The sequence below is a fragment of the Morus notabilis genome, unplaced genomic scaffold (assembly GCF_000414095.1).
Source record: "Morus notabilis unplaced genomic scaffold, ASM41409v2 Scaffold416, whole genome shotgun sequence".
In the NCBI taxonomy this organism is placed as follows: domain Eukaryota; kingdom Viridiplantae; phylum Streptophyta; class Magnoliopsida; order Rosales; family Moraceae; genus Morus; species Morus notabilis.
Window position 1 is genome coordinate 13,842 of NW_010368049.1, and position 23,421 is coordinate 37,262.

Here is a 23,421-nt window from a genome sequence, read left to right on the forward strand (position 1 = left end):
GTATGTCTACCGCACAGTCGAGCTCATTATAAATTTAATTAATAAGGTATTTTAATTTATTAAAAAGCATTTTGCACCTTAATTACTAGTGCTTATATTTAAAATTATATTTAATCAAGGTTTTCAATAAAAATTCCGTTTAATGGTTTTTAAATATAAACATTGAAGTGAAAATGGAGTCTGTGCAGTAAAGGCTTTCCACCAAGCAGTATAGACTTGTTTACATCCTCTGCGCATGCTAGTCAGAAATTCATAATAACTAATCAACATTGCTCATAAAGAATTCACATAATTTATATCCTCAAAACTGTTTATATCCTCAAAATATAAATATTTCTTAAGGGTCCCAATCATTAAAAAAAAAATGTCAATGGCCATTTTTTGTCTGAAGCAGAGTCCAATTCGATATATTTGATTGCATATATTGCACAGTCTTCACTGTTTAACATTTACTTAGTAATTGCAATAACCAATAAATAGTGAATATTTATCTTGTTATTTTAAAACTATAAACTTAAGAGACGTTTGGTTAATAGATTAGAATCATGAGATTAGAACCATTTTTGATTCATGTGTATTTTTTGTGAGAGAAAACACTGTAACGAACCATAAACTATGATTCAAATTATGGTTTGAATCCTCCAACCAAACGTCTCCTTACATGTTGTTCTGAGGCACGCCTTGAGCTCGGGAAACATGTTATCGCCATCATGGTGCAAAGCGGTTCCATATCATCTAAAATGACGGGTGCGTTTAGAACTCGTTCTAAAATAATTTTATTTTTTGTATGAAAATAAAAATAAAATCGTTTTTAATTTCAGACAGAAATTATTTTTAAAAATACGTTTGGTAGTTTTATCAAGAGATTGTTTTCAGTATAAGAAAATCTATTAATGTCTTTCTCTCTCTTTACTCGAGAGATGATAAAACGGAAACAAAAAATGAAAATGACTAAAAGTCATTTTTTATTTTTCTCACATTTAATACTAAACTAAAAAATCATTCTCATTTTCATTTTTTGTCTTTAATTGTGCCAAACACCGTTTCTCTCCCATTTTCATTTTTCTCTCTCGAAAAACATAAAAAACAAAAACAAAAATAAAAACAACTCCAAACACAACCGACAACTTCTTGATTGAAAAGTGCCTCTTCCTCAGTTTGAATAGGGCCTCATCAATATTCTGTGATCATAGAACAAAGAAGATACTATTAATTTTCAAATAAAAATATCAAAGAAATTAGGGATGTGTTTGGAATTAATCTCGTTTTTATTTTTCACAATTTTTGAGAAAGAAAAAATGAACACGTTTCTAAAAAGGCGTTTGACACAATAAAGATAAAAAAGGGAAATGAAAACGATTGTTTGGTTTAGTGTAAAATGAGAGAGAAATGAAAAACGACTTTTAGTCGTTTTTCATTTTTTGTTTTCGTTTTCTCATCTTTTGAGCAGAGAGAGAAACAGAGACATTAATGAGTTTTTTTACACTGAAAATAATCTCTTGATAAAACTACCAAACACGTTTTTAAGAATAATTTCTGTTTGTGATTAAAAACGTTTTTATTTTCATACATAAAATAAAATCATATTAGAACGAGTTCTAAACGCACCTTAATTTTGTGTAACTTTAATATGTTTACATACCTCACAAGTCAACCATGTACCAGTCTGCGCGATTTCCTTGAAGAAGCGATGATCCGTCTCATTAAACGACACTGAATCGGATTATTGTCGTATAGATTGCTCATGAATTCTACGAAGGATGCTTTCTTGCCATCGGTAGGGAACAAAGTAGAGCTCGTTGAAAAACGGTAGAGAACAATTTAGACATGCTTATTTATTAGAGCAGATTTCTATATGAAAAAAATACCTCTCTCGCCACCTCCCCTTCTTCCTCCGGCCGTTGTTGCCACCATGTTTCCTCCATTGAGAATTGATGCTCCCATCGGTAGCGTTTCATCATGCCTCGAAAGAGCGTCGGATGTTGCCTTATTAGACTCACTTGTTCAGCTTGTTTAAGCTTCCTCCCTCTCGTCCGTGGCATTTAGTTGAAAAGAACATCCTTTTTCTCCATTAAAACTAACAAATTTTAATAGCACAAACAAGCGAATCTGAGCAAATTTTTTGTTTATACATACAAAGCATGTGTAAATATCATTCACAGACTTAATAAAAAAAAATTCAAGATAATCAAATTAATACCAATGCCTTTTCCTCTATAGAATTGATCACAACCAGCATGACATACATACATATATAAACTGATTAGAAATATGTGCTACTTAATCATTCTTCGTCTTTTGTTTTGTTTTTTGTTTTTTGTTTTTTGTGTCTTTCCACATTTTTGCAACATCAAGATGTTGTTGTTTCTTTCTCCAAACTTTCTTTTTTCTTCAAACTTTCTGTTAGAATTTCCTACATTCCCAGGCTGATTTATTTTTCTTTAATATGTGAACCTTTTTGAGATAGTCCCTGAAAGCCATCTGTAAAGCTATGATTTTCTGGACTCAAATTATGGAGTTCGTATAAACTCGAAAGCTGTGGAACTTTTACACTCGGACATAATAAATATGTTCTTTTATACATGCTTACTTTGCATGATCATGAGTATTAATGTTTGAACTAATGAAGTAAAGCAAATGTTTGTTTGCCTCTCTCTCTCTTCTTCTCCTCTTTTTTTTTTTTATTTTTTTATAAATATATGGTTTGTTTTGGTATCATAACTGTGCAGTAGTTTTTCAAGTGTTTTGAAAAGGAGAGGGAAATGGGAAGGGCAAGGCACACAAGAGAAGATGACAATGACCGTGAAAAGTTGAATGTGGGGCAAAGAACTACATGCCTCCAGATCCAGCGACTCCGCCGCAAGCCCTTCTCAACGCCGCGCAATTGCCACAAGTCTCCACTACCCCTTGCGATCCTCACCGGCCTGCCAGCCCTCTCTCAAATAGTTGCCTCACGAGCTCGCTGACCCTTGACAAATCCAGCCTAACTGCGATCCGAGATTCGCCGCCAAAGGCACTTTTGCTGATCTTCATTGGCTATTAAGAAAATGTTTGATTGGTGTATTCGTGTCACGATTTAAATTATAATTTGTGATTTGTTACAGTATTTTTTCTCATAAAAAATACACGTAAATAAAAAATAATTTTAAATTATGATTCTAAATTCATGAACTAAATGTCTACTAAATATTACCTTAACTGATCACGTGAATTTATATTTATACATAAAAATTTTAAAAAAACTATTACATGCTAAATTCTATCAGCAAATTCAGGTGCTACAGGTAACAAATTAAAGACTAAGAGGACGTTTGGTTGATGGATTCAGAATCATGATTCAGAATCATTCTCAATTTACGTGTATTTTTATGAGAGAAAATATTGTAGCGAGCCACGAACCATGATTCGAACCATGACACGAATACTTGAACCAAACGCACTCTAAAGTTATAGGAGAGTAAAGTTAGGGGGTACCAATTAAGGGCCCGTTTAGTTTGCTGATTCAAGTTTTTAATTCGAGTTGATATGTGACTTTATGTGAGAGCTTTTTACTGTAACAAAAAAGTTAAATGTGACTATTTATGAAAATTTTTTACTGTAACAAAACTCAAATTTTAACTCGAATTAATGAGATGAACAGAAAGCAAGAAAGAAAGCAAACCAAACGGTGAGGACTCCCTCATCCAATCCCCTCCATAACGGGCCTATCAATTTCTCACCAATCTCAACTTTCAGATAGATCAGCGAAGCGAGATGCACTTATCAGTTATCGACAGAGAACGGGCCCACTTCCCTCATACAAAATCAGAGATCGGAAATGCTCAACCTAAAGATGACCGGATACGATCATCCACACCGAATCGGGTTCCAAAGTCCCGATCCGACTCAGATTTATGCATTACTTAACGGGACCGTCACAAACCGTCACGGCCCATCTCCCCCAAACCTTTCACGGCACTCTGGTTCCGTTAAACCTCCTTGTCTCAGGCTCAGCGTCAAGTCTCAGATCAGACGACGTCCCGTCCCTAACGTCGTCGTTCCGTCCTAACCCTAACGTCCTCTCTCTCTCTAACTCCCCTAATGGCTTCCTGTGACGACGATTTCTCTCTCCTCGGTGACGATTCCTCCTCCAACCACAACCACAACCACAACCACCACCTCGACCAGACCTACACTCCGGCGCCACCTCTCCACCGATTCGCGTCCGGACGGGCGGCGAATGTCCACGCGCCTCCGCCGCCAAATCAGCCGATCCTCAACGCCGCGGCGTCGAGCCCGGAGAAGGTTGGCCCCGGAGAGGATCAGGGAGACGGTGAGGACTACGGAGAGGCGGCGGCGGCGGCGGCTTTCTGTTCGAATCCGTTCGATAATGATGGAGATCAGAACGGCGTTGTAGATGCGCGGAGCGAGAAGAGGAAGGACCATCGCGAAGATCTCAGCGATGGAGGAGGAGGTAGATCTGGATCTCCGTACGGTAGTTACAAGAAATCGAAGCCGTCGTCGGGTTCCGGCGGAGGAGAGTACAGGAAGGATCGGGAGGAATGGAGCGACGCGGCGATCTCGTGCCTACTCGACGCGTACACGGAGAAGTTCACGCAGCTGAATCGGGGGAATCTGAGGGGGAGGGATTGGGAGGAGGTGGCGGCGGTCGTGAGCGAGCGGTGCGAGAGGCAGACGAAGAGCGTGGAGCAGTGCAAGAACAAAGTCGATAATTTGAAGAAGCGGTACAAGTTGGAGAGGCATCGGATGAACAATGGCGGCATATCGGCCAGCCATTGGCCTTGGTTCAAGAAGATGGAGCAGATTGTTGGCAATTCCTTGCCGATAAAGGTCGCTTCCGACGAGGACAAAGGCGCCGGGTCCTCGGGGAATACGCCCCGGCAATCGAAGAGGTTTGTCATCCATTTATGCAGTTTGAAATTGAAATTTTTTGCATTTCTATAAATTTCGAATTGATATTAGCTTTTTGCTATTGTTGCTGTATTCGAAATTACAAGTCTTTACACGAATCAATCTTAATTAAGGTTCATTCTTATTTTTTGTTCTTGGATTGTACTTATTCTTCAGTTCTTGTAATAATACATTGCTACTTGTCAATAAAGATTCTAGCTTTTATAATACCAGGTTGCCATTTAGCTGTTTCAGATTAAAAATCGGCTATAAATTTTCGGCGAACAATGTAACTTGATCAATTTTTGCAAATGAATGGCGACGACTTGAAACACAAATATTTTATTATTTTTGAGATCGAACCAATGTTGAAAACTAGACAAAAGGTAGTAGAGAATATTCATTTTCTTCTTTTTGCTTTTGATGCTTTGTATTTTCTGTGCTCATTATCTTGGTTCTCTTGAACACTGACTGTATAGTTTTTTTTCCCATTTGGTCAGGTTCTGGAAATATGAAACGTTAAGCTATTTTCTTTTTAGTTATTGCAGTGAGTAGGACGAACTACTATTGAATTCTCTCTCACTGTCATTGACTCTTTGGCATCTGTTTGTGTTTTAAGATATGCAACGACAACAGCCAGTTCTGCGGGTCAGATGAATAACATGAAGCCCAAGTCAATAACAGCTCCTAAATGGCGAAGAGTAGTCTTTAAAATTAGTGGAGCTGCTCTTTCTGGTGCCGCCCCAAATAATATTGACTCAAAGGTTTGTTTTTTACAGAAAAGAACAAGCATTAGTGATGATGGTATTTGGCAGATGAGCAATCTTTCATCTTAATGTAAATCTGTTTGTTCTTGTTTGGCAGGTGGTCATGCTCATTGCTCGAGAAGTTGCAATTGCGAGCCGCGTTGGCATGGAGGTACTGATGCCTGCATATTCTTGTTTCCCATGAAGGTTCTTTGCTGGTTTCTTGAACATTAACATAATGAGGTTTTCTTGTTTGATACCTCAGGTGGCTATTGTAGTTGGTGGTCGTAACTTCTTTTGTGGAGACACATGGGTAAATTCAACAGGTTTAGATAGAACAACAGCATATCAAATTGGGTAAGTGCAATTTTTTAGTGTTGTGCAAAGTGTGTTGATTTATAACATACCATCTGTCATCTGATCTGTATTGGATTGCGCGAAGGCCGCTTGAGGTGGAATGGGCATGTCCAACGTAGATCGCTAGAAGCACCAATTCGTGCTTGGGAGGACATTCTTATACCTAATACTAGGAGGGGGAGGGGTAGACCAAGAATTACATGGACTGAAGTAGCTAGGAATGACATTTTAAATCTAGGCTCTCAGGAAAGTCTAATTTCGAACAGAGCTGCGTGGAAAAGTGAAATTCTTATAGCCGACCCCAATTAAGATGGGATTAAGGCTTGTTGTTGTTGTTGTTGTTGTTGTTGTGATGGACCGTTTGTGAACTGCCTGATAAAGTGTACGTGGTCTGAAATTTTTGATTAGTCATGATTGAAAAAAGTTGACACTTTCTCATATGTACCAGTATGATGGCTACTGTGATGAACTCCGTTTTACTCCAGTCAGCAATAGAAAAGATGGGAGTTCAGACTCGTGTCCAAACCGCATTTTCAATGCACGAGGTTGCTGAACCATACAGCAGGCAACGGGCCATTAGACATCTTGAAAAAGGGAGGGTTGTGATATTTGCTGGCATCGGTGCTGGCACCGGGAATCCACTCTTTTCCACTGACACAGCTGCAGCTCTTCGAGCTTTGGAGAGTATGGATCTGCCTTAGCACAATCTATTTCTAATCGTTGTTGTTTAGCTCACACAAGCAGAGTCACACAGATTGATAGACTGCACTCCTTTTCTATGAACTTGACATGGCATTTTTTTTTTGTTTTTTTGAAAATCCTCAGTTCATGCCGAGGCAGTTGTCAAGGGCACAAATGTTGACGGTGTGTATGACTGTACCTCTCAAGACAGCAATTTTACATTTGAGCACATCTCTTTCAGGGACTTGGCTGCCAGAGGTGCTACTTTGATGGATTCTATGGCACTGACGTTCTGTGAAGAAAACAGGATTCCTGGTTGGTATACATGGTACCTTTTTATATTTTATTTATTTGGATTCCTAGGGTACTTCTGTATCAGAAAGAGACATTTTCACTTTGGTTGGTTGCTCATATCATTGTATCACATGGACGCACAGTTTCCTTTTAGTACCTTTTGATTTTCCAATGGATGAAGAAATCTAATTACTAATTTTTTCATCCACAGTCGTTGTGTTCAATCTTCTAGAGCCTGGAAACATCTCGAAAGCATTATGCGGAGAACAAGTTGGTACACTAATTGATCTTACTGGGAGGATTAACTAATAAAACATTCATGGGGGCTCTCTACTTATGTCTTATTTGTTGTTGTAACCTCGGTTGTTTTATTAACTAGCTCCAGATCCTTGATGTATAATTTCCTGCCTGTTGTGTACATAATAAAGGTAGAGTTAGGGTCCTAACATGCCCATTGCTAATTATTGGTCATTCCACCGGTTAGTTGCTGTGTCTAAAATTCTGTATCTTAGCATGGTGGCTATTTTTCTTTTTAGCTTGTAAATGCCCGTAATCTTAATTGGAAGAGAAATAACAGATCAGTGGACAATATTTGGTTGAATTGTTTCAACTATCTTAATTGGAAGAGAAATAACAGATCAGTGGACAATATTTGGTTGAATTGATTCAACTTGTTTTACTTTCTTCTTTTTAGCAAATCCCAGGTCGATGTTGAAGTCTTTACGAGGTTAACATTCAGTTCAGCTCTACAGTTCAGCAGAGATTGATTCAAGTTTTGAGCTAATATTAAGGCCACTAAGCGTGCCAAATCTTTACTTTGAATATGAGTAATAAACAAATACAACTGAACAAAGCTACATTACATAACAGGAAAGCTAATTAAATTTAAAAAAAAAAAAGAAAAAGAAAAAGAACTGTCTTCTTTGTTGATCAGTACTGAGATCATTGATCTCACACCTTTCAACAACAAGAAAACCATAAAATTACAGTTATTACAGACCATAGCTAGACAACCATAGAATCCGAGTAGAGAGAGCCTGCAGCAGCAGCAGCAATTAGCAGCGAGATAATGCAAATGAAAAAAAAAATGACGATGACATAGAAACAACCATGGAACATCGCAGGCAAATAACGTTGGACAATCTCGATCTCAAGGCAGCCCATCTTCGGTGGTGGCTACAGAAGGCGAAAGTGAATTTCTCGACTCATCGTAGTCTTCTCCAAGTGGAGATTGCTCAACCCTTATTTCCTCAATCATCTTAGCAACTTCAGCCATTGTAGGCCTCTTCTCTGGTTGTGGCACAACACAAGCCAACCCCACATGAAGCATCGAAACGAGCTCTTCCTCAATGTTCTTGTACCTCAAAAGCTCTTGATCAAACACTTCCCCTGTCCACTCTTCCTTCACCACAGACCTGACCCACTTGGGAAGGTCCACCGTCTCCTCTTCCTCCTCAAATTTAGGCCTAGTCGGCGAAGGGTACTGCGAGGGAGCTCTACCTGTGAGAACTTCCAATAATAAGACTCCAAAGCTGTAGACATCAGCCTTTTGAGAGAGCCTCTTTACTTCTGACTGTTCAGGAGCTCTGTAACCTCCCAATCTCGCTATGGCATGAACAGGGTTGAGAAGCAGAGACAACCCGAAATCGGAGATACAAGCCACGCCATTCTTGTCAAGTAGAACATTGGAAGCTTTCACATTCCCATGTGGTATTTTGGCCTCGCCATACTCCTCATGAATCCGAGCAAGCCCGCGAGCTGCTCCTAACACCAAGCTGATCCTTGTAGTCCAATCCAGTGGAATTCTCCCCGGACCCCGGTTCCCTAGTTGCACCAAAAACATTGATAACAATCACACACATGCCATATTATATAATAAATAGGGAATTCAGTAATAGAAAAATGATATATTCAATTGGTTTTGCATTAATCTAAGGTTTAAAGATAAAGCCGCATGTTATAAGCCCCACAGTCCCACTCACCTAAATAAAATCTAAGAAAACAAAATTTCGGGAAATTACAAGGTAGCGTAAAAATCCCATGAACCATACTTTATAATCTGAAGTAGATATTTCTTAATCTTTATATTTTATAGGAAAAATTAGAGATATAGCAAAATTTTACTAATTACATTGAAATATAGCAAAAAATTTAGAATATTTTACAAATAGCAAAAATAAAAATCACTAAAATAATTATTGCATGATTTTGTAGTATAGAAATGTGAATATTATTGTAATAATTACTACATAATTTTGTTGTTCTTAAAATATTTTAGAAAAATCTGTTATATTTCAACTCCATTTTTATAAATTTTATACATTTGTCATGCAGTGTAATTTCTTCTACCTTTTTATTGTAAGATTTCACTGGATGAACTTAATTCCGATATGATCTTAAGAGTAAAGACACTAACCACAAAGACCATAACTTTGATGGTTTTGAAGATATATAGAATCAGAGAAATACCATGAAGAAGATGGTGCAAGCTTCCATTGGCGAGATAATCATAGACGAGAAGCTTCTCCTCCTTGGCATAGTAGTAAGCTCTGAGCTTCACAACATTCGGATGCTTCATCTTCCCAATCACATCCATGTACTGCTCGAACTCCTTCCTCGCGCATGGATTCGCGTCCTTCAACCTCTTCACCGCCACCGTGCAGCCGTCGTCGAGCACCGCCCTGTACACCGTCCCTAAGCTCCCCTTTCCCAGCATCTCCGCCGACGCCCTCAGCAAATCCTCTAGCTCGAACTGCTTCTTCCTGTCGAAGAACACCAGCCTGCTCCGATCCGTCCCCGTCGTCCCGTCGCTGTCTCCGCCGCCTCCGCCGTTGGCGTAAACCTTCTTATCGCTTCCGTAGCTGCTTCTCCTTTTTCCAGCCTCGCTTCCGGCCATGGACGAATTCGATCCTCGCTCCGATCTTGCGCAGTAGTGCGCGACCACGAACGAGACGATCACCAACATAGCCACGCAATTCGCGATCACGATCGCGACGATCGCGCCGGCGCTCAATCCTCCCGATCTCCGCGAATGCTTCTTCGATTCCTCGCCGTTCGGTACTGTTTGCGGCAATGAGCTAGGATTTGACGGGACGGTCTGATCGGACGGCGTCGTTCCGGTGAAGGAACAGACCGGCAACGGACTCGAACCGCAGAGGCCTTCGTTTCCGTAGAAGCTCTCCTCTCCGAATCTCCTCAGCATCGGATCCGGCAATTTCCCGTACAGCTCGTTGTTCGTCAAGTTCAGCTCCTTCAAATTGGGGAGTTTCTCGGAAAAGTCGGGAATTTTGCCGGAAAGCATGTTGTCCTGGAGGCGAAGCGTGAGGAGTCTGTGTAATTTCTCGATTTCCGTCGGAATTGAACCGCGGATGTTGTTGTCGGAGAGGTCGAGGCGGAGTAGGCGGCGGAGGGAGGAAATCTCCGGAGGAATCTCGCCGGAGAGGTCGTTTCCGGCTAGGTAAACGAGCTTGAGGTTGACGCAGTTGGAAAGCGGCGAAACGGTGCCGTTGAGGCGGTTGCCGTGGAGGTCCAAGAGCCTGAGCTGCTCGAGAGAGGAGAGAAGGTCGAGCGGTCCACGGAGGTTGAGCGAAGGAAGAGAGAGAGCGACGACCCGGCCGGTCGGGGAGCAGCGAACGCCGGTCCAACCGGCGGCGCAGGCGTCGGGGCCTGTCCAGTTGGAGAGGAGATTGCCATGCGTGTCGGTCTGGAGGCGGAAGTTGATGAGCAAAACGGTGTCGTTTTTGGCCGGAAAAGAAAGGGAGAGATTGGGAAAGAAGAGGAGGAGGAGAAGAAGAAGAAGAAAGGGTGAAAAGGAAGCCATGCGATAGTGATGATGATGAAGATGATAAGAATTGAGACTCATTTGTTCTTTTTTGGAGGGGCTTGGGCGGGAATGGGGTGAATAAGCAATGAGTGTTTTTAAAAAAACTATAACGTCTCTCACTCTTGAGTGTGAAGTGCTTCCCTATTTCATGTTTTTTTTTTCTCATTTTTTTTTTTCATTTTAGATTCGGATTCTATATCTAATTTTTATGTCACGAAGCGTCTAATTAATTGTATTATATTATGTTATTTAAGGAATCTCAATTTTTTAAACTGATCTTTCTATGGTCAAATATGTTCATTACATGATGTGATAAAACAATGTAATTCGCTAGATATTAAATTAAACCAAAAATATAAATCTCTTTTAAGGAGTGGTGAGAAAAAGGTTTAAGTAATGTTTTTTTTTTTTTTTTTTTCTCATTTTTTTTTTTCATTTTAGATTCGGAATCTATATCTAATTTTTATGTCACGAAGCGTCTAATTAATTGTATTATATTATGTTATTTAAGGAATCTCAATTTTTTTAACTGATCTTTCTATGGTCAAATATGTTCATTACATGATGTGATAAAACAATGTAATTCGCTAGATATTAAATTAAACCAACAATATAAATCTCTTTTAAGGAGTGGTGAGAAAAAGGTTTAAGTAATGTTTTTTTTTTTTTTTGGTCAATTGAGAGGAGAGAGAGAAAAGGAATGATTGTGTGTGATGGGTGTTTGTTATTATATTTGAAAGTGCATAATTAAAGTTGGGGATTTGAAAACAGAGGGAGATTAGAGAGGTGGTGTGTGGACTATGGAGCGGTTGTTGCATGAATGATTGCTGTTCTCCACTCCTGTGATATGAAAGTGAGGGGTCCAAAAAAGGAATAATTCTGTGTCGGAAAAAAAAAATTTACTAATTAGACAATAGTTTTAAATAATTATACCATATTAAAATAAATATTAGATTAAAAATCTATAATTAACGAAATTTAGTGAAAATGTGTTCAATCACCATGTTTTTTTAAATCCTATTACAGCATTCTTCCTAAAAGGAAGTTCTGAGAGCTCTCAGTGTTCATTATTTTTACTTTTAGTTTTAAATTCAGCAAAAAAAAAAAAATTTGCCTTTTTTTTTTTCCTGGGACAATTGTGAAATTTGGGTGTCCTACCCTATTCATGTTTTTTTTTTTTTTTTTTTTAAATTTGTTGGAGTTGTGGGGCTATGCAAAATCATGAGCATGGCTTCTGACCAAAAAAAAAAAGGTCAAAAAAAAAAAAAAAAAAGAAAAGAGACGCTGATGGAAAATCTGGCATGATTCTCGACCATCAAAATTCTCAATTGCTCAGAGATCAGGATTACTCAGTCACTTTGACATGCTTTTACGTAAGTGACATAATTCACTTTGGATGGCCAAGAAGCTATTCTTTTTTCCAAAATGACATGAGTGCAAATTAACAGTTTTCTCAGGGCTTCTTACGGTGTCACTCCTGATTGTGACTACTGACAGAGTAAGTTGTTTATTGTTAGATTAATTTTTTTACATTTAAATTTATAATAAGAACAGTTTTACGTGACTCGTTATAAATTTTTACATATTTTATTATTAAAAAATTTAGAGTTTGTTCTTTTAAAATTTAATTTGAGTATAATTTTTGAGTTGAATTTGACTTATAACTTGAGTTGAACTTGTAACTTGAGTTTGTGTTTAGTTGTGTACATTTGAGTTATAGTTTGAAATAATAATCTTTTTGAGTTTGTGTTTGAGTGAGTCAAAATTTGAATTTGTATTTAGATAATATTTTAATAAAAAATCAATGCTAATGAAAAATTTTAATAGGGTATATGGGTCGGGTTTTATTCGTCTTTTCGTTGTCAACGCATAGAAAAAAAAATCATCTCAATCAGAATTAAAACGAAAAAGTTATAGCATTTTTAAAAATAGAAAAAATATTGTTCATTAATTAAAGTTTGAGTTTCTGAACTCGAGTTGAAGAGAAAACTTGAACTCGAGTTTTAGTCCTGAACTCGAATTTGAACTCGAGTTTAAACTCGAGTTTAAACTTAAAAGAACATGAACTCAAATAAAGTTGTAACTCGAGTTACCTTTTTTTGAGTTTTTCACTCAAAAGAACAAGCCCTTAATATAAGAGTTCAAAACTCTATTCTGCAGTCGCACCATTTCATTTTCTCAATGTTGCTTGGAAAATTTTATGAATTGATTTACTGAACATTACAAGGGAGATTTTTTGGTACATCAGACGTATTGATAGGATTTTTTAACTGTTAAATTTACATATTTTTTTAATTTTTACGTGATTTTATGTAAATTTGACGAATAAAAAACCTGATCGATATGTTGGAGTACAAAAAAAAAAGTCTCATCTTACAAATGGTACTAACATTAATACCAATGGTGGTAAGCTCACGAAGTTCAATGGTCTATTTCCAAACGTGTGTTTATTTCGCATTTTGTTTTTGGATTTTTAATAGATTTGTAAATGCAAGTATATATTTAGTTGATAATGTCCTGAAAATGTCAGCATGTGAACATTAATTGAGAAAATCTGTAAAGAAAAACATGGATTAATTGATACTTTAATCATATAAAAATCGATATCCCATAAGAAACACACAAGGAAAAAACAAATTGTATCTTTGTCTTTGTTATGTGGATCATGAACCTATTTTACTGTTATACTTTTTTCTGCATACATATGGTCAACTTCCATTATTTGTTTAAACCCACCAAATGATTATTATAATGTGTACAGATTTTCTTAATGTTATATTAGTCGTCGTTCACTGCTCATCATTTGATTTTTGCTGGTCTAGTTGCGTAGGCCATAACTTGCCTATATATAAACACTAACCTCATAACCTTAAAAGACATTTATAAATACCGAGAATCTGTGGTAGACATTAAAAAAAAAAAAAATTAACACAATTCTTAACCACCGTATCGTCACATTATAATTATATTAAATTAAAAAAATATAATATCTAATAGGTAATTATCTGCTACAAACCCTCCGAAGAATTCTCATTATAATATATGAACAACAATTAGATCCATAAACAGAATCGTCTCAGCTAAAAGAAATATTAGAGAAACTAATTGGCCTACAAAGTTTCAGGGTCCGTTTAATTTGCTGATTCGAGTTAAGATGTGACTTTATGTGAGAATTTTATGTTGTAACAAAAAAGTTAGACGTGACTGTTTCTGAGAACTTTTTACTGTAACAAAACTCGAATTCTAAACTCAAATCGGTGAAATGAACAAGATCTCAATAATCTCTATATGTGGATATTGTTCCTAAGTTCTGAGTGGGTATTTGGTACAAGATTATTTGGAAGTAACGCTTTTCAAATTCAGTGGTGCATATACATACAGTCTCATAAACCAAGAAGCTGATACGCAGGCTTTGGAAAAACCTTTGAAAAGTGAAGCCCCGTACACATACATATGTTTGTATGTGTGTGTGTGTGTGTGTGTGTGTGTGTGTGTGTATATATATATATATGTATAATTGTTGAGCTGTGGGCCATTACAATTAACAAAGCCACATGCGTGTTGCTACCAATCCTACCTTATTCCAACTTTAACAAGTCTTTGATTACTTTTACTATTAAACTCAAAACATGATTAGTTATCTTAATCTCATTGGACAAACTTTTCAACGATTTCAGATAAAGTGGGGGGTGCATAATCTTGATTTTGTTTGCCTGCTGTTACTTCTCTTTTCTATGTCATTGAAGAAGAAGGACAAAAATAAATAAATAAATAAATAAATAAATAAAGCTTAGAACTTTGAGTCTATAGAAAGGAAAGTTTCCATGCCATACCTAGAATGATAATGATTAAAGAAAAAAACATGCATGGAATATTAAAAAAAGAAAGACTATATAGCCTACCCAACATGATCTTTTTCCTTCTAAACTGAAATCTATAGCTTTTGTTAATCTTTTTTTTTTTAGCAAAGAACAAAAAAAAAAAAAAAATTAAAACTAAAAAAATCGCGTAGCGTTAGGGGGTAACATAAATGCATAGAGTTATAATGTGTAGGAAAACAAGTGTTAAAATCTCATTGAAGTTTGACTCTAGATATTGGCGATGGCACCAAAAATTCATGTGTTAGATATCACTGCTTTACAGCTACATACAGAGACTATAGTGCCATATATAGGAGCATTTTGTTTTTCCAAGAAACAAAAAAATAAAAATAAATAAATGTGCTGTTTTTATGGGATGAAGTGTTATTCTTCCATGAGAAATTATTAGTACATCGGGTGTACCATGTTATATTATTTATGTAGTATATTCGTCTAATAAGATTGTATCATTTAAACATTTTTATTTATGTCAATTTTTTATTTTTATTTTTCTCTCTCCTAATAGATATTTGCATTGATTATTGAGTCAAAAGCACTTATTATTCTACCTATTTTTTTTATTTTAATGACCTATTAGAGAAGAGAAAAATAAAAACCAACTGTTCAAATGATATAATCTCATTGGATCGGTGTACCACATATATCTAAATAATATAATTTTATTAAACATGTGTATCACATAAGTAATATGACGTGGTATACTGCTGTATTGAATAATCAATCTTCTTCCATTTAGGTTTTGGTTTAAATCTTTGATATAATTTTATTAAACATGTGTATCACATAAATAATATGACGTGGTATACTACTGTATTGAATAATCAATCTTCTTCCATTTAGGTTTTGGTTTAAATCTTTAATGCCACATTTGCCACATCCCAATTCTATGTCATCATCTCTCACCATTTTACATAGTAATGTTGTCTCAAAAAGTAAAGGACATGTTTCAGCTTTCTTTTTTTTTTTTCGGTTGGATTAAAAGTGTATGTTTTGCTTTTTCTCACTGAACAAGAAGAGGTCAGAAGGAGAGATTGAAGGCGTGATTGACGATCTAATTTACTCTCTTCTATCAACAAGTGGACAAAACACTTTGGTACCAGAAGAAAGAAAAAAAGGGTCAAAGCTCAAAAGCCTTGCTTCATAATGGTACAACAGTATGGGGCACTATTTTTTATTTTTTATTTTTATGTATTTGATTTTTCCAAAATTCTGGAATCATTGGGAAAATGAAACAACATGAAGTAATTTTGGATTTAAGAAGCTTCTTCTAGGGGTGAAGTAAAGACAAAACCAAAAGTTGAATATGTATTTTTCCCTTTGGCTGAAATATTAGACATGTGGGTTTTGGTTTTTTATGCGACAGACAACACTATTTAGTGGAATATAACCAATTTGATAAGGAAAGGATATTTGCATAAGAGTTAATTTTTCATTTTCCAAGTGGACCAAATGATATCAACTTGGCGGATTCAAATCACGTATAAGTATATATCATGCCATGCAAAAATAGTAACGGACAAATTAATAGCTTGAACATTTTTAAAACATTTCCATTTATTATGTTAAAGAATAGTGAGCTTTCTTTTGAGGTAGAAAAAAGAATCAAATTAGGCAAGGCACAGATTTTCCTCCGTTCTGGCAAAGCTTCCTCTCCGCTCCCAATGTTTTACAAGCAAACGTGTTAAGAACAACCAAGTCCGATCAAGATCAAATCACTTTGGACATTACCAGCTTAAAGCATTGTTTTTTTTTAATGAGAATTTAACTATAAGATAAGAAAAAGAATACCCTATTAGTAAAACTTTGTTTTGAACCGTCGTATTTAATATAAATGTTGAATTTGTATATTCTTTTATTTGATGGTCAAAAATTGAAGTAATAGACGGTTCTATAGCTTACAAAGCTCTTATTTAAAATACACACATATATCTATATATAAAATGAGAATTTTTAGAGTGCGTTTCTTTTAAGGATTCGTATCATCGTTCGAATTATGATTTGTGTCTCGTTATAGTATTTTTTCTCACAAAAAAAATACACATAAATCGAGAATAATTCTAAATCATAATTTTAAATTCATCACCTAAACGTCATTTTAAATGTGTTGGGGCAATGTAGTCACATCGTTTCTAGTACTCTTGTCCCACAATCCTACTTTTCACGAGAAAGCAAGTGTGTGAATATCTAGGCACCGACATTACTCTCACAGTCTCTCTAGTACTCCAGATGCTTACCAATCACTCGTTTTGGTATTTCCTACATAACTTACCCTTTCCTTCTGTTCTTGTATTGCCAGTACGATTGCCCATCTTGCATTTATAATTTTATAGCATCTGCCTCTGCTACACACACACACACACATATATATTTGGCTGGTTTGCCTCTGCCACATAGTTGTGCATACATAAATATGTTTCATTTTCACTCCAATCTTAGAAGTATGACATCCTTATTTTCAAGCCATCGGTAGACTTTGTAAGTTTTGTGAAAGTAAAATTGCTTTTATCCATAGGTATACCGAGTTACAAACGTTTGGTTGGAGAATTCAAACCATGTGATTCGAACCATTTTCGATTTACGTGAATTTTTTGTGAGAGAAAATACTGTAACGAACCATAAATTATGATTCGAATCAGGGAACGAATCCCTCTACCAAACATATTTGGTTCACACAATCAAATCAGAATCGAAACTATTAGTGAGATATTTTTAAATTCAAATTTTTTGTGAAAGAAAAACACGATAGAAAATCAGAATCATGAGTTTAAATACATTTACCAAACGATCTTTAGACTTCGTTACATGTCATGGATTTTTTCATTTTTTTTTTTTTTTGGTAAAAATCATATTCCCACTTTCATTTATCCTCATTGAGGTTTCTTCCACAATACTAAAAACTGTAGCACATTCACATGACCACCGTTGGGTTACCGTCGTTTCTACCTTCAACGAGGTTAAATAGGGTTAAGTGGCAGATTTCCTAAATTTCTCTCTTTTAATCTACTGTTTTCTCCATGCTCCATGCATGCCTTTTTTTTATAAATCAAGTCACATCATTACAAAAAAGTCGTGCGAATTAGGTTGGGTATAACTTTTGAAGTTTAGTAATTCACCCGTACCCGTGCCATCTTTATGTGTAGATTAGGTTTAAATTTTCCACTTTGTAGGAAAATTAGAGGTGAATTAGAGGAATACCACTTTGTAGAGTGTTGGTATTTGCACATATCATTTTTGTAAGAAAAATTTGAGCCACATTTTCACCTAAAGATGGTATGGTTGAATAATGCAAGGTAGTTTTGGGCCTAATTGACACCAATTTCTATCCAATGTCCATGGACTTGCTCTTCGGCCCAGCTTCAAAATGGGCAATTAATCCCATTAGAGTGATGATAAAGAAGTAGAGCATTAACCTCAATTTTAGAGGTTCCACAACCATGACTTTTCAGCTGAAGGCATGTTTCAGAAGCTGGCCATCTAATAGGTTCCACACCCTGGCAACAATACCACTTGACAAGGTCTCATATGCTTGTTTAGCAGCCACACGACGTGCTTCCAGAACTTCGTCGTCCCTAAAGAGAAGTTCAAGAGCTTGTTCGAGCTCCGATTTTCCGGACACCTGCATGACCATTGACATTAAAAATCTCTACGACATTTTGTCTAGTACTAGGACCAAAAGGTTCTTAATTCGATGCTATGAAGTCATATACTTGTGTGAAAGTACAGCACTTGAAATGTTTAGCAGACCTGAAGAACTGACAGAGGATTTAATCGTTGCATATCCAATATCATATCTGAGAAATGCCCAACATAAGGACCTGAAATCAAACAACATAAAGTCATATATTTGTATTTAAGAGCTCACAACTTAAGCAAATTAAGGTGAGAAGAGAGAATATTTCGGGCACCAGTTAAAACAGCACAGCCAGCTGCGGCAGCTTCTGATATGTTGTGACCGCCAAAACCCGGCAAGAAGGAACCGCCAATTACAGCTATTGGAGTTGTTCTATATAAGTGTCTCAACTCACCTACAAATCAAGTGGAAAAAAGAGAAATTACATTAAGAAAGAGCTGAATTTGTTACAGGACTTGTGCCATATTCAAGCAGGACTTGTCTAATAAGAACTGCTGACCTAATGTATCCACCACATATATATTTGTTCCTGATATAAGTTTATCGCCTCGAGATCTCAGAGCTACACCTTGCCCTTTTTTCTGCAGTTCCTGCACAATTGGAGACAAAAGTAATGAAAAAATAACAGACAGGTACAATCCCATCATGAAACACAGAAACAGTGAGTTTCAGACGCTCAATAAGTTGTGCGTACACAACGTATGAACATTAGAGTTTTCTAGTATCCAATTATAAAAAATGATAAGATACCGATTTCTCATGAATATTCCTAGTCCTGCAGAAAACTGCAGAGAAAGCCAAATTACTTTCCAAATAATGATGATTATAGAATCCGGCAATATATTACTAGACTTTTCAATGTGTAAGTGCGTGGTATGTCACCTACATGAAATGAAATGGAAATTAAGCACAGTTCAAGGCTTGGATGATTCGTTCAAAAGTACAAGAAGAACACGTAAAGGGTTAACAAAAGACGTACTTGAGCAATATCTTGTCCGTGTTGTGGATGTCTAGGCACAATAATTGTAACCAAATGAGGGTGCCCTTGCATGAGCATATTGTGGGCAGCTAGTATAACTGCAAATAAATATCATCCAAAAACTTAAAAAAACTTCCAGACCAAAACAACTACATATTTAAAATCCTAATGGCAAAGAAAACCAAAATGTTAGACAATCGTACGATGATACCAAGTGATCAAAAATATGAGCAGAATAAATTGCAAGCCTCATTGGTGAGGTGACAGTCCCAAATGTTAATGACTACTGTACACGCGTGAAAGTTCTAGCAGGAGCATCTACTATCAAACTTTCAGTAATTGAAATTGCAATCTTAGCATACACGAGTCATGATATGATAATGAAACTGAAGGCTAAGTAGCGGGAGTTCACCTTCTTCTTCTCCCTTGTGTATGGAAGAAGCCATCCATACTTGCCTGTGAGCAAGCTGTACCTTCAGAGATTCTATACTTCTCATCTCTCCTTCAGAAATGTCAGATTCTTCAACCGCTGAACTCAAAAAGAACGATTAAGATGGCTAATATATTCCTTATGAAATCCAGCTTTACGAGTTGCTATTGTGATTACAAATGAATCAAGAAATAAAACAACCGGGGTTGGTTTAATTGGTCCTACAAAGGTATTGCAAGAAAAATAATGTACTTTAACCTCATCATATTTCACAAAGACGTACAAAATTGTAAAATGAAAAACAAAAGATCAAAATTGAGTTATCTATAGACTATACCAAATTTTAAGTCGCCAGAAAAGTGGAAGATAGAAGGTGGGGCAAGCAGTAACTGAAAGTTGATTGCCTGAATATTGCTCTATGAGATAGAAAAATAATCAATAACAATGACGACAAAAGCTAAAGATATAGATTATTCTCAGCCACAAACAACACGTACCAATGGGATAATCAACGAAAATTTTGATAGCATTAATGAAATCAGTGGAAGAAGCCATGGACTTGACCAACGTTTGAAGGATTTAGTAGACACTCGAGCATTTAGCAAGGCCAGCGCAATCTAAAATCACTTGGAACATATAAATATTCCAGAATCCAGTAAACTAAAGTGTGTGCATGCACACATACGCGAAAATACAAGAAGAGCAAATTGTACCCTACCTATCTAAATAATGCAACTAGTGAACAAGCATTTAACAACAAAATGAGAGGAAATAGGCACACAAATAGTAGAGTTATCAAATAAATGGAGAAACTTACACCCTTCCTTGAAGCATCCATGATGAGATTTGGCCACAATTCGCTTTCCATCATCACGATTGCATTTGGCTTCCAATAGCCCAGAAAAGCATCCATAGTGGCCGGGGTATCAAGAGGCGCGAACTGGTCCAACAGTACACATAACAAGAAAATCAAAAATTCATACGCATAATAAGAAAATAAAAAATTCATACACATAATAAGAAAATCAAAAATTCATCTTTTGTACAGACATAACAAGTGCACATCTTTTGGACAATTAGCTTATTAACATCTTTAGTGCAATACCAAATTAGTGAGCTAATGCCAAATTTTAATATTTGAGTAGGAAAATTACTCTCCAATATGTCAAATTTCATTGAATCATTAAAACATTAGCACTTTAAATTATATTTTAAATTAATTATATTATAATTTATATTAATTTAAATTATATTTAAATTATATTTCATTGAATCATGAGTGAAATTTGCTAGTATCGAAGTACCTGATATATGACTCCATTTGGAAGACGATTCTTTATTACTTCACTGCACAAAGGAGGAACAGAATACTTCAAGAAACCAATATATATATATATAATTATAACAGTTGAAACAAACGATATCGTTTTTACAATGCGGAAGTAGTTGTAGTTGTCATCAAGATATTCAAATCAGGCCTTCTCCGAATACATTCTTTGATCACTGGAATCGCAGTCAGTCCTTCACCTACATTGAATTTTAGCACCAATTAACAAATTAATCGCTCAAAACACAAAAGATTAAATTAATAAAGTCGCAGGCTTTTTTCAGCTTCCTAACCCTTTTTCCTCCACTTTCTCAGGATCCAAACATGAGAAGAAGAAAAAAAAATAAAGCGGAGATTCAGGAAAACCTAGAGAGACGGCGTGGAACCAGACGAGTGGGCCAGGGGGACGAGGTAGGGAAGCGCGGCCGAGACGCTCCGGCCACCGGAGCGGGTGCTCGAGGCCTCGGTGTTGTCGCCATCGGAGGTGAAGGTATAGCAATGGCGATAAACTGTAAGTCAGTGCTCTGTAAATGGTGTAGACCAACTTCCCTTTCGTTGCCGCCATTTTTTTTTTCTGTGTTTTTAATTCCAGCTTTACATTACATGAGTTGTTGACTCTTTGCTATGGCGCGTGGTTTTGGAGACGATGACAGAACGGTGGGCCTGATACGGATTATTGGGCCTTCGTGGAAGTTTCGCCCGTAGGCCCTCTGTAATTGGGCTAATAAAGAGGTAGCTTCTTTGAGTTGAGTTACCAACAAAAGAGATAGAAGTAATTACACATAAGTTGAATGGTTCCGGTGGTTTAAACTACGGTGATTCTAGTTTTAATTTTAAAATTAAAATTAAAATTTATAATTTTAAAATTAAAATTAAAATTAAAATTTATGATTTTAAATTTAAATTATAGTTTTAAAATTAAAATTAAAATTAGGAGTTTGAACCACCCAAAATTAAGAGGGGTGGTTTTAGATTAAGAGGTGATTCATGATTTAAAACATCACATTAGGGTTTAAATTTTAAATCAGAACCATCCTAACCAAACACTAATTTTGAATGAGTCAAATCAGAACTACTTTTTACTTTTTATAAACTAACACTAGTTCCGAACCAGAATCATGGTTCTGAGTTCAGAATCCTTACACCAAACAACACAGAAATTTAGCAAAGTTCTTAGAATATTCTAAATATAGCAAAAATGGCACAATAATTATCATAATGATATCATATTTTATACTATATAATGATGTGGTCATTATTTTAATGACACAAAAATAATATAAAATTTTGTTATTCTTGTAATGTTTCAAAATTTTTACTAAATTTAGACTTTGATATCAAAATTTTGCTATATGTGTCAATCACCTGAAAAGATAACTACAAAGATAAATACTTCAAATCACAATTTAAACTTTTTACTGCAATAGTGTTTTTCTTAAAAATTCAAATTTAATTTAGTAGTTTATCTCATGAGTTGAATTTTCAACTCAAGTTCTCAACTCAAACAAGCGAAAAGAACGTGACCTACATTGTAAAATTTCATAAGAAGAAAGAGCTAAATAGTATTTTTCTAAAAATATTCATGCTAAATAGCATATTTACAGTAATGATTTATTTATGAAGCATATTTATGGTAAATTTACTTTATAAATTTGCTTTATAAATGTATCATTTTACTGTAAATATGCTATTTGCAATAAATATTTTAAAATATGTATCAACCATGGCTAGAGAGAGCTCAACATAACAATGGGAGGCATCGTAAAGTACAAGAGAAAATTCATCACCAGTGAATAGTAGTGTGGAACTGGTCACATAATAACAACCAGTTAAAGAAGAAAATTGGTTGCATTAATTTGAGTGATAGTTGGTCGTTATGCGACCTTATTAGAGATTATGAATGTGTTCTTTTCACAATTTAAATCACAACTTAAACTTTTTTACGTCAGAAAAAAATACTGTAGTAAAAAAAGAAAGAAAGATTGGCCGCATTAGTTTGAGTAACAGTTGGTCGTTATGCGACCTTATCAGGGATTATATGCCTCAATTTGGTCACTATATTTCCAGTTAGACTTTATCAAATTTCTTCAACCCAGCCCTAGAGAGAAGATCTCGTCTCTGTCACAGTCCCAAGATGTCCGAGGCACTTGAAGTAATCGCCAATTAATGCGCAGCAACGACTATACTTGGTTTCCTAACATTGACGAAGGACGTGAGATGGACCACAATATTGAAGAGTTTTCAGCAGCGAAAGAGTTCTATAAGGGAGTTCGAGTGGGTATTCTCATATATTTAATTAAAGTTCAACAACTATATGGATGTAGATCTTATTTTGCCCTAATCCTTTATGTCCTTTATTTTACTTTAATTTACATTTTTACG

General features: G+C 35.9%; 3 protein-coding genes across 6 annotated transcripts; 1 reads left to right on the plus strand and 2 right to left on the minus strand.

Moving 5' to 3' along the window:
* Positions 1-3,880: 3,880 nt before the first annotated feature.
* LOC21395978 lies at positions 3,881-7,621 on the plus strand. Of its 2 annotated transcripts, none has more exons than XM_024176133.1 (7): positions 3,881-4,892; positions 5,510-5,654; positions 5,755-5,808; positions 5,902-5,993; positions 6,442-6,677; positions 6,916-6,989; positions 7,180-7,261. In XM_024176133.1, the coding sequence occupies exons 1-6, from the start codon at positions 4,081-4,083 to the stop codon at positions 6,942-6,944; spliced, it is 1,368 nt and encodes a 455-aa protein (XP_024031901.1). In that variant the 5' UTR covers positions 3,881-4,080; the 3' UTR covers positions 6,945-6,989; positions 7,180-7,261. The 2 variants fall into 2 exon arrangements, with proteins under 2 accessions (XP_024031901.1, XP_024031900.1); XM_024176132.1 differs by having other exon boundaries at positions 3,884-4,892; positions 6,819-6,989; positions 7,180-7,621.
* Positions 7,622-7,777: 156 nt separating this feature from the next.
* LOC21395979 (leucine-rich repeat receptor-like protein kinase PXC1) lies at positions 7,778-10,941 on the minus strand. Its single transcript, XM_010114205.2, has 2 exons — positions 9,438-10,941; positions 7,778-8,792 (listed from the first exon to the last, which is right to left on the minus strand). Exons 1-2 carry the CDS (start codon positions 10,828-10,830, stop codon positions 8,119-8,121), a joined length of 2,067 nt encoding a protein of 688 aa, XP_010112507.1. The 5' UTR covers positions 10,831-10,941; the 3' UTR covers positions 7,778-8,118.
* A 6,707-nt stretch (positions 10,942-17,648) lies between these two features.
* LOC21395980 (probable 3-deoxy-D-manno-octulosonic acid transferase, mitochondrial) lies at positions 17,649-21,631 on the minus strand. 3 transcript variants are annotated; one of them, XM_024176146.1, is made up of 12 exons: positions 21,406-21,631; positions 21,146-21,239; positions 21,017-21,059; positions 20,530-20,652; positions 20,210-20,329; positions 20,050-20,116; positions 19,695-19,811; positions 19,283-19,380; positions 18,803-18,893; positions 18,578-18,697; positions 18,417-18,487; positions 17,649-18,288 (listed from the first exon to the last, which is right to left on the minus strand). In XM_024176146.1, the coding sequence occupies exons 1-12, from the start codon at positions 21,602-21,604 to the stop codon at positions 18,115-18,117; spliced, it is 1,317 nt and encodes a 438-aa protein (XP_024031914.1). In that variant the 5' UTR covers positions 21,605-21,631; the 3' UTR covers positions 17,649-18,114. The 3 variants fall into 3 exon arrangements, with proteins under 3 accessions (XP_024031914.1, XP_024031913.1, XP_010112508.1); XM_024176145.1 differs by having other exon boundaries at positions 20,050-20,128; XM_010114206.2 differs by lacking the exon at positions 20,210-20,329 and having other exon boundaries at positions 20,050-20,128.
* Positions 21,632-23,421: the final 1,790 nt, after the last annotated feature.

What these genes read in the sequence shown, in the direction of transcription:
- LOC21395979 (XM_010114205.2), bottom strand. Translation starts at nt 10,830, where the DNA reads ATGAGTCTCAATTCTTATCATCTTCATCATCATCACTATCGCATGGCT. An exon ending in CTTGCACCATCTTCTTCATG is followed by an intron (nt 8,793 to 9,437) that starts GTATTTCTCTGA and finishes TGGTGCAACTAG; the next exon opens with GGAACCGGGGTCCGGGGAGA.
- LOC21395978 (XM_024176132.1), top strand. Translation starts at nt 4,081, where the DNA reads ATGGCTTCCTGTGACGACGATTTCTCTCTCCTCGGTGACGATTCCTCC. An exon ending in CAAATAATATTGACTCAAAG is followed by an intron (nt 5,655 to 5,754) that starts GTTTGTTTTTTA and finishes CTTGTTTGGCAG; the next exon opens with GTGGTCATGCTCATTGCTCG. An exon ending in AGCTCTTCGAGCTTTGGAGA is followed by an intron (nt 6,678 to 6,818) that starts GTATGGATCTGC and finishes GAAAATCCTCAG; the next exon opens with TTCATGCCGAGGCAGTTGTC.
- LOC21395980 (XM_024176145.1), bottom strand. Translation starts at nt 21,604, where the DNA reads ATGGCGGCAACGAAAGGGAAGTTGGTCTACACCATTTACAGAGCACTG. An exon ending in TTCTGGCGACTTAAAATTTG is followed by an intron (nt 19,812 to 20,049) that starts GTATAGTCTATA and finishes TTTTGAGTTCAG; the next exon opens with CGGTTGAAGAATCTGACATT. An exon ending in ATCCTCTGTCAGTTCTTCAG is followed by an intron (nt 18,289 to 18,416) that starts GTCTGCTAAACA and finishes ATGGTCATGCAG; the next exon opens with GTGTCCGGAAAATCGGAGCT.